Source organism: Centrocercus urophasianus, unplaced genomic scaffold (assembly GCF_019232065.1).
Source record: "Centrocercus urophasianus isolate 14NV4802_14NV808 unplaced genomic scaffold, USGS_Curo_1.0 seq_33, whole genome shotgun sequence".
NCBI lineage: Eukaryota > Metazoa > Chordata > Aves > Galliformes > Phasianidae > Centrocercus > Centrocercus urophasianus.
Window position 1 is genome coordinate 6,940,834 of NW_024884900.1, and position 13,022 is coordinate 6,953,855.

The 13,022-nt window shown below is 43.7% G+C and overlaps 1 protein-coding gene across 2 annotated transcripts in view; it reads left to right on the top strand.

The window, feature by feature from the left end:
- Positions 1-12,276, top strand: part of LOC122166410 (protein spinster homolog 2-like) — a 123,316-nt gene extending 111,040 nt beyond the window's left edge. Inside the window, exons 12-13 of one of the 2 annotated variants that reach the window (XM_042830166.1) lie at positions 6,236-6,282; positions 8,054-12,276. In XM_042830166.1, the coding sequence (XP_042686100.1) occupies positions 6,236-6,278 (43 nt within the window). In that variant the 3' untranslated portion in view covers positions 6,279-6,282; positions 8,054-12,276. Of the gene's footprint in view, positions 1-6,235; positions 6,287-8,053 lie in introns of those variants that run through there. The other variant, XM_042830165.1, reaches the window with a different exon arrangement.
- Positions 12,277-13,022: the final 746 nt, after the last annotated feature.

The following is a 13,022-nucleotide window of genomic DNA, read 5'->3' on the forward strand; positions in this document are numbered from 1 at the left end:
CGATTTGATTTCTTCAGCTGAGAAATGCTGGTTTCATGCAGATGGAAAATATGGTTTCATATTAAAAAAAAATTACTGTTTTGTTTGCTTGCTGTACTCAACCTGCAGATTTCCTGCAGGTTATGTAGGAAGATGTCAAGGGTCAGTTTGCTTGTTCACAGACACGTTGAGCTGAACTGTGGTCCTTAAGCAAAATGCTCACAGCATTTGAAATATGCTGTTCAAGTTAATTGTTGGCAGCAGGAGCTTTGCTTAAGTAGAGGCAGAAGGATGGAGCCAGCTGGTGTTGGCAAAGCTCTTGCTAAGTGCGAGCTGTGGCTGATGCTGCAGGCAGAACTTTGTGGTTCTCCAAGCCCATCAATTCCCCACATTCATTGTCCTTTCAAGGTTAATCTCTTTTGCCATGGAGAAAGGAAAACAGCACTCCTAGACTATTGCTAGCTACTTGTGTGCTGTTCTGCAGCAAAAAGGGAATTTCTTTTTTAAGAATATCACATCAAGAACTGCTTTGAGTCCTACCAGTGTCTTGGCTACTGAATCTCTGCTGTGACCTTCAGGAAGTAAATGTTATCCCCTAAAATGCTCATCAGCTGTAAAACAAGATTAAAAGCACTTGCCCACAAGGTGTATGGGAACTTAAACCATATGCTCACAATAGAAGCAGTGTGGTGCATTGTCTGTTTCAAAGGGCAGCTCTTGGCATGCAGGGACTTCATCACACAGGAAGGTATTTTAAATTCCTGCTAACACAATTTCTTTGCTAAGGCTTCCCTGGCACAGGTATGAAATCTGATGAGATCTCATGCAGGTGACTGGAGAAGCTGAACAGAAGGCAGTCTTCCAAGCCAGAAACCCTTTCTGATGCAGAGAAATGGAATAAGTAATAAAAGCCACAGCCTTGCCAGTCTCTTGCAGACTGTGACAGTCACAAAACACACTATAAAAGTATTGACCTCTATCAATAGTAGATGACCTCTTCATGTAAAGATCTGCATGCTCATATTCAAGGTAGTGGTGTTAATAATAGACTCATGCACATTTAGCATGAAGGAAATCAGTGGACTTGTGCACTCTGAATCTGGACTGGAGGTATTTGGCAAGGCAGGTTTTCGGCAAGCTGTGTGTTAGAGTAATTTATTTGTGGCTGGGGCCTTGACCTGAATAACAGGGGCAAAACTGTTTGCTTATTAATTGCAGTACTTCCAGAAAGAGTGTCTTAAGTATTCTGGTTTAGTGATTGTTGCTGCCAGACCACTATCATGTGCCAGAAAGGGCTTCCCAGACTGTTATGCAGAGCAAAGCAGGACAGTTCCCCACACCTGGTAGCTTAGATTGCTGAAAAGAGCTGTATTATGAGGTAGTTATTCTGGAGGGTATTTTCTGTTTCCCTTTCCTGTTCGATCATGCCAAGAAGAGATCAAGACTCTCTGCTTTCTCTTTCCTCCATTATTTCAGTGCACACGAGAGTATGATGTTATCCACATCTTCCATGGCTGTAGAAAACTGATCATCTTACCTCTGAGCCCATCGTTATCCAGCAGAATTACATACACAGGGACAGATTCAAGCCCAGTGCTCTGAGGGCCTCAGAGACCTGCATCTTCAGTAGCTTCAGGAGTCCACATTAGCATACCACTGCAGAGCAGTAAGGCAGACTTCACTTCCATCCAAGTCCTTGGTACCTACTGAGTGCTATTAACTGCTCGTATTCAGATCCGTTCTGTTGCAGCTGCCTGGAAAATAGAAGGAAAGGTTATTAGTTTCTTTCTTTACGACAGTGTTCTCCTCTTGTAAGATCTGCGAAAGAGGGTAAATAGAAGCTGACCTATGCTTCTTCCTCTGGGGGCAAACATATAGTCAGCACCTGGATTAAGTGAACAGATGGAAAATAGTAACTGAGTCTGGGCAGCTTTGAGAGGCTGTACCAAACAGAGAGAAAAAATGTATTTGCTGTACACAATCATTGTATTCTGTTCAGTAAACCCACTGATGTGCAGGAAAAAAAGGGGATTTAAGCCAACTCATTTCTTTAGTGCAGCTGAAAGAGCACCTGTCACCAGCAGCATGCAGCTCCTGTCAGGCTGTCCCCATGAGAGCTGCTGATCAGCACAGACTGAGCCACCTCTTCTGGCTCCAGGGGGAAGGGCAGCTCTGTGCCAGGGGCTGCCAGCAGGGCTGCATGCAGCCAGGTCTTCAGCTCTGAGCCTGGGTTGGAGGGCTTCGGATTTACACAGGCCCCAAGCTTCCTCTCTGGCTGTAAATGAGTGAAGCAGCCAGCAGAGCTCAATTAAACAATGCTTTTCTACTCCAATGTAAGCTATTCCTACATTTGCTTCTTTGCTGAAGAACACTAAGCATAGCACTACAAAATTGTAACAAACTGACCTGAGCTTCATCCAACAGACCCTTTTCCTGGAAGGCTGCACGATCCTGTCATGATCAGGAAGCTCAGTGCACAGACTGTTTTAAGCTGTGCCACTCCTGTCCCTGTACCACTCACTGGGCTCTTTCTATCTTGACGTATTATTATTGCTCACCTTTCATGCATCTTCACTCTGTCATTGTTTCCAGACACAGCATACCAGGAGCCTTTTAAATCAAAGCACTGAGTATGTTATTAATCTTGTGTATCTTAGCCCAAAATTACTGACTTAAATATCAAAATAGCTTGAGAGCAGTCAAAACAGGTCATCCTGATTGGAAGCAATCGTTGATTTAGCTGTTCTTACTCTCTGTTGTAGAGTAGGGAAGCCCAGCTCCTTCCAATTGCTGGTGAAAACTGCAGCCATCCTTTGTTACTGGGGGACAGCAATGGTTTGCACATTTATATCCTGCTCTGCTTGATTTAAAAACATGCAGTGAAGGGTTTAAAGGGTACATAATTGAACTAGTCTCCACCCTGCTGATTTTGCTCTTGGTAACCTGTCTGGCAATAAGGCAGTGCATCGTTGGGACCATTTGGTTACCCAGCAAATGTGGTACAGAGCCAAGCAGAATGAGCACTCTGCAGTTAGCTTTGGTTTCAGCAGTAAGCAAAATTGGCAGATTATCTATGGTCTTCTTTGATTTGTTTTCAGGGTCAGAAATCTTTGCATGAGGACATGTGCAGCTCTGTTGGCTGTGTGTGCGCTTGGTGCTTCCAATGGAATTTCACTGACTCGAAGACCTGCAGGGAGGTGAGGCATTTCCCAGGGAAATGCAGCTCTAAATTCCTGCGTGGTGGAATATTGGTGAGACAAGGCAGCAGTGTCTGTGCAGAGTATGAATAATGTGACCTGCATATGTGATCGCATGTGACCAGTGGTTATGTGTGCTTTTAACGAGGTGTTTCCTGGTCTTGTTACTTACCTGTTTGTTTGCTGGCAGGCCAAACTGCAAGTTGGGTTTGTGAGGGTGTTGACATGCAGACAATAGTGGAAAACATGAGTGGAATGGTCTGTAAATTTGTGTCCATTTCCCTTCTTTGTTTACTAAAATATTAATGTGTTTTGGCAATTGGCTTCAGCAGGGATTTACTTACCCTCCCTTCTGCTGAGGCCACTGTCGATCTAGCTGCCCCTGTAGCCCTAAACTCTTGTCTACTGAATGAGCTCTTGTTAGTCAAATAATGAGCTATTTGCAGGCTAGAAGGACCTCATTGAAGCATTTTATTGTTGCTTGTAAAAATTAAGTGATGTTAAGTACAGCGGGCTGTAAAAATTAGGACACCGTTTCCTAATATGCTTCTCCATTACAGAAGCCAAAGCCTGACTTGTTTAGATAGCAAGAAAATGGGTTGCATGGCAATCTGTAGGATACCAGCATATGAGTGTTGTTTAGGTTGTGTATAGATAGAAATAAAGATGAAAAGGGAAATGCTTTTATTCTTGCTGACACGGGGTGAGCACACGTGGATGTGATGTGGGCATCGAAGCCTCATTCTGTTGAGCTGGGAGCTGTTACAGAGGTAGAGGTGTACACTGTTACTACAACCTGCAATTACAGTCTGTATTGCAAACTCTAATCTGCAGTGTTGGTGGGGTGGGTGAGCAGCTGCAGTGAAAGGAAAAGAGAATTTGGAAAATCATCTCTGCAGTTCCTGAAACTGAGACTAGAGTATAGCTGACCTGTAAAGGACTTGGCCACTCATCTGTTATCTTAAATTTGTCATCTTTTTCTTATGCAGTTCTGTCACTGGCTGAGGTGCTGGGAAATTAGATGCATTTTACGCAGCATAAATATTTAACAGCTTTAGAGCATGTAGTTTAATATTAAACAGACAGTCATATAAATGCTTGAGAATTATAGATGCTGTCACATTACATGGAAATAGCTTGATAGGATCTAGGAGAACTATTTGGGTTTGACAGGGGAGGAAATGACGGGGTTAGAAGGAGTCAGTCTCATTTTAACTACTAGAGAAGCACGAGGGGAAAAAAAAAAGGAAAAAAAAAAGTTGTGCAGCTTCTGTTCTTGAAAGGCAATTTGGGTCAGTTTCCTCCCCTTCAGGAAATAACAGAGTGGTTCCCACCCCACTGTCTTCAAGGAATGAAAACATTCACCATCTTGAGAAAACAATGTGGAGAAAGTAGAACAACTTAGGAAGTCAAGTTTAGTCAGCAGATACCCCCAGATTGGAAGCACCAACCTGGTCAGTGTGGGGTTATCATCATTAGAAAGACAAGTGGGCCATAAATGAGGATTTACATCCTCTTTAGTCTTGTTTTCTTAAGTCCATGGAAGACGTATCACCTAAGAGAATCTGAAATTTGTTATTAGCATTTTTGCTTTAAAAAAATAAATAAATGCAGAGCTGACCAGCTGCCATTGTAAGCTGAGAAGCTGAGCTTCATTGAAATCAGGCTGTAAGTCAGTGACCACTGTCTGCACTACAGTGATTCAGAAAGAATGAAAACTGCCCTGTGTGAGATTTTGGAGACTATTTCAGTTCTCAGTTCTGCCCACATCCGATGCGATTCCTGAAAGTCAACTCTGTCCCCAGCAGGTTCTCAAAAGTCTTGTGGGCTCTGATTTCCTGTGAAATCTTCTAAATGCATTTCAGAATTAGCCCCTCTAGGCCTCTGCTCCCATCTGTAAAGGAGAGATAAAGCAAAACTGAGAGATACCTGTTAAAATGCAAACGACTAGCAATTTTTGAGACTTGGGGATAACAGAAGTGCTTCTGTGGGAGGTGGGTTTCATTCCATGGGAAGCTGAACCATAAGTAACACAAGAAGCAAAGTCTTAGGTACATTTACAGTTCACCTCTCAGCAGTGCAGGTGGGTTCTCTAAGTTGTGTCAAAACGTTTTCTGTACGTACTCTGAATCTTGGACATTACTTTCAGAGCTTTACAGCATTCAAACATCTGTTTTAGTGTTTTCTGCTGGCTTCAAAAATATCATAGTTTACATCCTGCTTCTAAAGTAATTGCTTTACCAGGTCATATTTTAGCTCTGTGATGTATTCTGAAAATTAAAGCATGGTTAAAATGCCCACTGCAGTAGAGTTACCAAGAATAATCCTACAAAGAAATGTGGGCCAGCATCCTGCATAAACTGTACTTCAGTTTATAGCTTTGAAATGCAAAAAGACAAGAGACCTTGGAGAAATGCATAGAATGTTGGATCTTGCATCTAGGCTGCAGAGATTTCTTGGAAGGTGGCCCTTAACCACTGGTTTATTTTCATCTTGGAGCATGTCTTAACACAGCCCCATCCCTTTTCAGCAGTACCTTGGGTCAGGTACGAAGTTTGGTGAGGAGGCAATGATGAGTTTTAATGAATCAGCATCTTCCAAAGGAAAGTGGTGTTTCACCATGATGTTCTTACCTGGCTGGACCTTTGGCAGAGATTCTGTCAGGGCTTTCTTCTTAATTTCACTTTTATCAGTGGTGGCTGTTTACATTTATGCTGTCAAGTCTGAAGGACACCGTTCAAAAGCCACTGTGTACACGGTCTTGTTACTGGCTTAGGGAAACGGTTGCTATGTTTGAATGCCTTTGGGGCCTTCCCAAATCCTTGTCCATTAGTGTTGCAATATGACTTGGCATGTTCCAACAGTTGTCAGAACTGCTATCAGACGCCACTGTGAAAGGGTTTCAGCTTTATGCAATAGTACAGGACAGTTATTAACATCCTGTCTCTTTAGAAACTCTTACGAAACAGGCACCTGGATTTAACAGGCTGGTATGTTAAGAAGTCTATTTCTTAGCTAAGTGCAGCTCTCTCATGTCACTCTTGTTTTCTCTCCTATAGGGTGAACCAACTTGTGATGCCACCAGCCTCTGTGAAAGTCTGAGATGGTGAGTGACCCAAACCAGCAACTGGTTTGAAGTTAATCATCAACTTATTTCTTTTTGTATCAGCTGGAAAGAGGTTAATCTGACACAGCTATGATCTGTACCTTTGATACTAAATCAGAGCAAATCAAGAACAGGAAAACCAAGGGTCAACTCAAGTGCCCTTTGTTGCACCGAGTGATTTCCAGAAACCTGGTGCTTTCCTTTTTAAGCAGATAAGGACATGCAATCCCAGTCACCCTGAGGAGCACCAGAAGTGGTAGTCCAAAGCCAGAATTCAGGCTTTGCTTGAATGTGTCTTGCATTCAAAAAACCTCCTGCTGCTTTGCTCTTGGCCTAAAATTTGCTCACTACCACATGACCATGCCTAGCACATTCCAAATCCAAAATTCTCCGTTGAGAAATGCTTTCTGGAGCACAAGAACTTGTTTGTTGTTGCAAGGGCTGTCCCCCCTGCAACCCTAAGGCTATGGTTGTAAGCCAGAGGAATCCCACTTCCACTGCCCTTTCTTCTCCCTTTTGTTCACGCTATTCTTATCACTTTCCAACAGTCACAGCATTGCAGCTCAGAGCTGCAACAATTGATAAACGCTTCCCAGCAATTTACTGTAGCCAAAATTAATTGAAGCGAGTTTTTGAAAAGATTTCTTTTCTATAAATTAAATGCATTGAAAGACTAATCATAAAATCAGAGCTTAGTAATACACTTAAGAATGGCATTCTGGGGACATGATTAATTGCAATCTCTAGTATAGCAGATGCACTATTTCCACATAGGGGAGTATGTTTTGGCTGAGGATACAATAGACTCGCCTGTGCCTTGCCCTCTCTTGGCTGGATGTGTACTCACACATTATCATTTTTCAGCAGCTTTTATACAAAGTTTTAAAAAGTCCAGAAGCCTCAGAAAATTGGAGAGTAAATATTACATGGTGCTGCTGAGACTCACCTTATAAAACCAAACTCCTGCTTCTTGTGCACACTGAAGTTTTTCACTGTACGTTTTTTTCCCTCTTTTGGTCCTATTTTCTACCATCTGAGAGAAACCAGGCCATCCTCATAGGGAATTTTTCCATAACCCAGCAGTCACTAATTTTTAAGGTCAGGGACAATTCCTGCCTAACATGGAGCAAAGAACCTCTCACAGGAAATCCTGCAGTGAGAGAACTGGTTATCCTTTCTATATAATCTAGGAAACTGCAGGCTGCTTAAATAGTCCACAGCAAGCACAAGTGCTATCTCACCAGCCAATGAACGTGCTGATGTTGCTCTTTAAAGCAAGCATATACCAGCAGCACACTGGGAGGAAGCCTTTGTCTGCACTGCTCTGTCAGCAGCAAGACCAATAGCAGAGCTATCACACGTGTGTGCTGGACTGACCCCCACCCCTGAACTGGGCTCTCCAAAAAACAGCAGTTTTGGAAAAGAAAACTTAAGGTGAGAGGCAGTCTCTCAGTTCTTTGATGAACTGATGGGGTTAAAAGCAGCCTAGCAAAAGTCAGCCCCTGTTGTCGTCTGAGCTGTTTGAATCCACAGCACAAGGAGTTGTACCTAAACAACTGATGCAAACAAGACTTGGCTGCTGCCTTAAATACTACAGATAGGAGTCCAAATCTGGGGCAGATTTTGCCTGGATCTCAGCATCTTTGTGTTTCTCATTCACAAAACCCACAGAACTATGTTCATCCAGTCTCCATACCAATCCAGCTGTGCTAGACTTCCACCAATCAGCTCTCGTTACTAGGACATTAACCACCTTTTTCCTCACTTGTAGTTGAAGGTGAAGGAAACCACGTGTGGACTCCTGCTTCCAGCAACAGTCTCAAGCTCAAAGCCCTTCCACACTGGAAAACGGTGGCTCCCTCAGCTCCACGCCACCCTGGAAGGGCTACATAGCAGCACCAAATCCACCACGCCACTCCAGCCTGCAGGGTCAGGCACCAGGAGATGAGCAGGGCAGCCTGGAACACAGTGCTTCTTGAGCATAAGGACATTACAGGTTCCTCTGAGCATCTAAAGCAACTCTCCACTGGACCCAAGTGAGTGACTGTAGATTGTGTAAATGGTTTTAGTTGTAGCCAATGAAGTCCACATTGTTACAGGACTTCTGTCCTACTGAATGCTGCTGTTCTGCCAGCACTCCCACACCCAGAGACTGCACTAGTTGGGGACCTATTCTGTACATCACTTTTTCTTTAACACTGAAGGCTCAATTTAGATTATTATTTTTTATTTAAATATGTCCTAAGATGCTTTATCTGCTAAAGACATTAGATGACAGATATATATATATATATATATATATTTAGATGAACAGTTTTTATTTAAACATTTGAAATCTGGAGCTGCCTGTGTAACCATACCAGACATGAATACGTCCACAACTCTCCTCATCTCAGTGCCCTGGTATCAGGTCCTAGAAGGACACCACAGGAAGAGTTCCCATGGTGGATGGAACCTGTCACCTGAGGCTGAGCAACAGGACAGAGGAGAGAGTTGCATTGCACTGGGTGTGCTGGTGGTTGTTACAGAAAGGCCCCAAACTTTGGACAGAAATACTAGGGGCTCCAGATTTTGCTCAGTATACTACATTCAGCCTTGCCTAGGAGGTTCACAGGTTTATAAAATACCAAAATCCATCTGGCTGAATTGCTTTACCAATGGCCTGGTAGTGCAATACTGCTGTGCCAGTAACATCATGCTTTGTTTACATGCATATCATGTTACGTGTATTGTCAGTGCTAATTCTCCCTCATCAGTATTTTCTGAGCAGGCAGCTGATACTCTACAGTGCTGTTCCCTTTGGGGCAATGGTTAGGTCATGCATGTCCATCTCCACACACTGTCCTAGACTGCTCTTAGTGGGGTGCCTCTTAATGATTTATCTTCAAGACACAAGGCCAGTGTCTGAACTCTGTAGAAGAGTTTCAAATGCAGAAGAGTGTGGCTGTAAAGCAGCCAGAGCATCATTTCACAGGGTCTTGTTTCTTGCACTTGACCTCCACAAGCCGAATTTATGCTGCGCCAGCTTAATGCTGCAAGAGTGACAGGAAGGAAGGAGAGCACGGAGAGCACAGGCCCTGGAGAGAGTCAGGCTTCCAGAGAAAGGGCGTTTGTTCAGTGAACTTCTCACTCCCTTTTTCTGTTCAGATGTCTCCCAGAAGTCAGACTTTCCAGACCTCCTTCCAGGTTAGGCACCCAGACACTTTGGGTGTACCTCACTCGTGTTCATGTACAATAAGCAACTGTGGTTAAGCTGCAAGTATGACTAAATCAGCAAAGGAAATGGAAAACTGGGACTGGATGTGAGTTTCATCTCCAAGATGGCTGTTCTGTTGTGCTGTAGCTTTGTTCAGACATAAGAAAGGTATAGATAGTAAATCTGGGTTTTATCTCCAGTTCACTTCCAGGATGTGCTGCAATCTACAGCAAAGCATTGTAGTAGAGATGGTTGCTAACTCCACCAAACTAGTCACTATTCCTACACTGCCAGTGTTATGAGGGTGATTCCTATAAAAATCTGAGCATTTCCTCTTCATCTGTTACGTAAAATGGTTAAACAATGGCTCTAGAGTTGGCTGAACAACTAAGCCAGAAATTTTCCTTGAGTGCCTGGGCATCTTCTGGGAAACAGCAAGTGGATGTTAGAAAAAATAACAAAAAGAAAATCCAAAGCAATTTTTTGTTTCCCACCTTATGCCCCTATTTACATTTGCAGGGGAAATACCAACACTGTAGAAGCCAAATACTTGGCTTTAAAGGCACACGAATTTCTGATTCCCATTAAGAAATTCCTTGTTAAGATGGTTAAAAAGAAACAATTAGTCATTTCATTTCAGATACCAAAGAAGATTAGCTGTATTTCCTGAGCTGCTTTTCTGATAGGCTCTCTCTGTTTTAGCATTTACTGTCAATTTACTTCAACATGAAGCATTCCTGATCAAGTTCAGAGGTCGAGAATTGTCCTTAAACTTAATTCTCTGAAGGCAACAATGAAAAGGGAACAAAGTGTTTTATAGTTTTGCCATCTCTTCTTGTTTGTGCCAAACCCAAGCCTTGCTGGAGAAGCACAGTACTGTTACAGGAGGCCAGCTTTATCTTCTGTGTATATGAAGGAAATTGCTGTGGATGCTTCTTTAACAAGGAAAAAGGGATGTGAGCAAGCAAGGGAGTAAGAAGGAAGTCCTACTTGTAGCAGTCCCATGCCAAGAGATCCCTGAATCCCTCCCACATGTTCCAGGCTAACCAAGAGAAGCCCAAGCAGCAACCAGAATAGCTCATGAAGATGAACAGGAGAAGGGACAGGAATCCTGCTGTCCCTTTACATGTTGTGATCTATGTTTTAATGGCTGAAAGCAGAAAGGTTGGATTTCTTGTTTAGTGTGTCTTGTTTGTATTCCTAACTGGAAGAATTGTTCAGTCAGAGCTCCTATAAAAGTATTTGGTCTATTGGAGTGAAAGCAGCTCACTTAGATCAAGGGTCGGCAGGATTAAGTCAACAAGAAGAGGTACATTGAATCTGGGCATGAACTGTCCATGTCATCAAACAGAAACTGGACCTGTGTCGCCATCCATGTCCCCTCCTTGGGTTCTAACTTAGTATTCTCCATCCCAAGATGTTGGCCCATTTCTGCCAGTATGCAACTGGAGGAGAACTTAGACTGAAGACATTGCTTATATCAAAGCTGAAGAGCAGCTCTTATTAAAATTAGTATTTGTTTTTTTAAAGAAAGGCTGTTAATTTGAAAAGGTAATTGATTTTATATACCTATCTTTTAGTACACACCACAACCAATGAAGCAAGATTCCAGTCTATCACCTCAAGTTGCTTACATCATCAATGTTGTGTTTCAGATTCAAAACTTCAACATAAGATTAAACAGTTCCAATTAGAACACAAATACTTTTAAAGCCCCTGATCTCCTGCACACAAAATGACTTAATATGAATGTCTGAAAATTAGTGTGCATAAAAGCAGCTCTTGAATGCATTTGAAAACATGGGAAAACACCACCAAAAGGGAGCAAGCACTACTACTCATGTCCTGCCATTCCAGCACATGTACATCTCCTCAGAAGAAAAGCCAAGAGAGGGGAAAGGCAGACAGGTTTTCAGCGGGTGCTGCTTCATCTCACCCCACTCCTTGGGGCTCTGTCTGGTCCTTCCCCAGTGCTGCTCCTGTTCCCCACCTCTCTGCTTGAGGGTCTCCCATCTCTGATGATTTGCAGTAAGGCTCCTTCTGACCTCCCTGCACTCTCTGGGACCTGGAGTATTAGGTGCAGCCTTGCTGCATGCATCAGGGTCTGTGCCTGACCCCACAGGTATAGGTTGTCCAGAGGGGATGGTCCAGGATGCCCTTTTGAATCATGACAGCTTTCTTCTGCTTTACTTCATGCACGGTGTGTGGTTTTGTTTTTAAGCAAGCATTAACTCCCTCTGCAGCCAGTACTGCATTTGCACCAATGTACTTGCTATGAAACAACTAGACTGTTTGTACACAGCAAGAGGAAGAGGTAATGGGAACTGCACAGAGAGGCAAGAAAATTACCCGAAAAGCAGCAAGCTGCCAAGCCCAGTAACCACACTGCCTCCTGCTGCTGTCACTTGGAGCTAGAATCTGAGTGGGGGAACCAACAGCCTCTCACCTTTTACAGAACTGGCTAAGAGAGAACCTCAGGTGACAGAATCCTATGAAAGGAATGGATGTACTCTGGAAAGCAGAGTTCTCTGCACCTTCTGCCCTAACTGTTGTCTTCTCTGTTTGCTTTATTGTTTGGTAAACCAGTGCTTACTATCACCTTTACTACGTGATGTATGGGAGTATATTTTCTTGTTATACAAGGAGGAGTATAAAATAGTTTTCTGATTTCTTTCAGAAGCAAATGACTATTTTATTTTTTAAGAGCAATTGATTGTGAATCTCAGAGTATAAAAGAAGAGAAATAAGCCAAATCTATACCTTTATGTAAATTAAGAAATAAAAGTATTTAAAACATACCTCCTGTCTGCCTCTCCTGTATCACCACTTGATCTGACTGCACACTCCTGTGGTTGCTGCCTGTAGGGCTGGTCCCTAGGATGAGGTTGCCCCCACCTCCTGCCAGAAGCACTCTGACATGGGTTGCAGTGAACACACCTGAGCAACTGCCTGCCTGGAGCTGGTTTAAAAGCCACACCACAAGCAGGGAACAGGGAGACAAGGGCTGGTGGATGACAGCCCCCCTCAGCTGGCTGCCTAGATCTAACCCAGGAGCAGAGCTGACAAGGAGTGAGTGGTGGGCAGAGACAGAACCGTGCTCCATCCTCCTCCAGGCCCTCACTGCACAGCAACGTGTGAGAAGTGAAAGCCCTGGCTGCTCTGACTGACACAGGGCTAACGTGCTGGGAGCTGCAGATTTGGGAAGACGTGTAGGAAGGAGGGCAGGAAATTATTCCCAAGGCAACAAGACCACCATTCCTCAGCGATCCTGCATCAGCCACTGCCAACTCCCTGGGCCAATGGTCGCTTGGTTCTGCTGCTTTAGCAGCACTCTGCTGCAGCACAACCTGCCCTCCTGCCCCGGTCTGCACTGGCAGCACAAACAAGGCATGTCTGCAACCAAGTGTCTCCTCTCAGCAGCTTTGGAAGAGTCCTCCATCTCCTACAGTTCTCTGCAGCATCTCCCTTCTGCACTCATTCCCTTCAGCACAGTGCACGTGCCAGGCTAGGAGGCCCTCCTGCTAGCAAAGGATTTGTCTGCCTA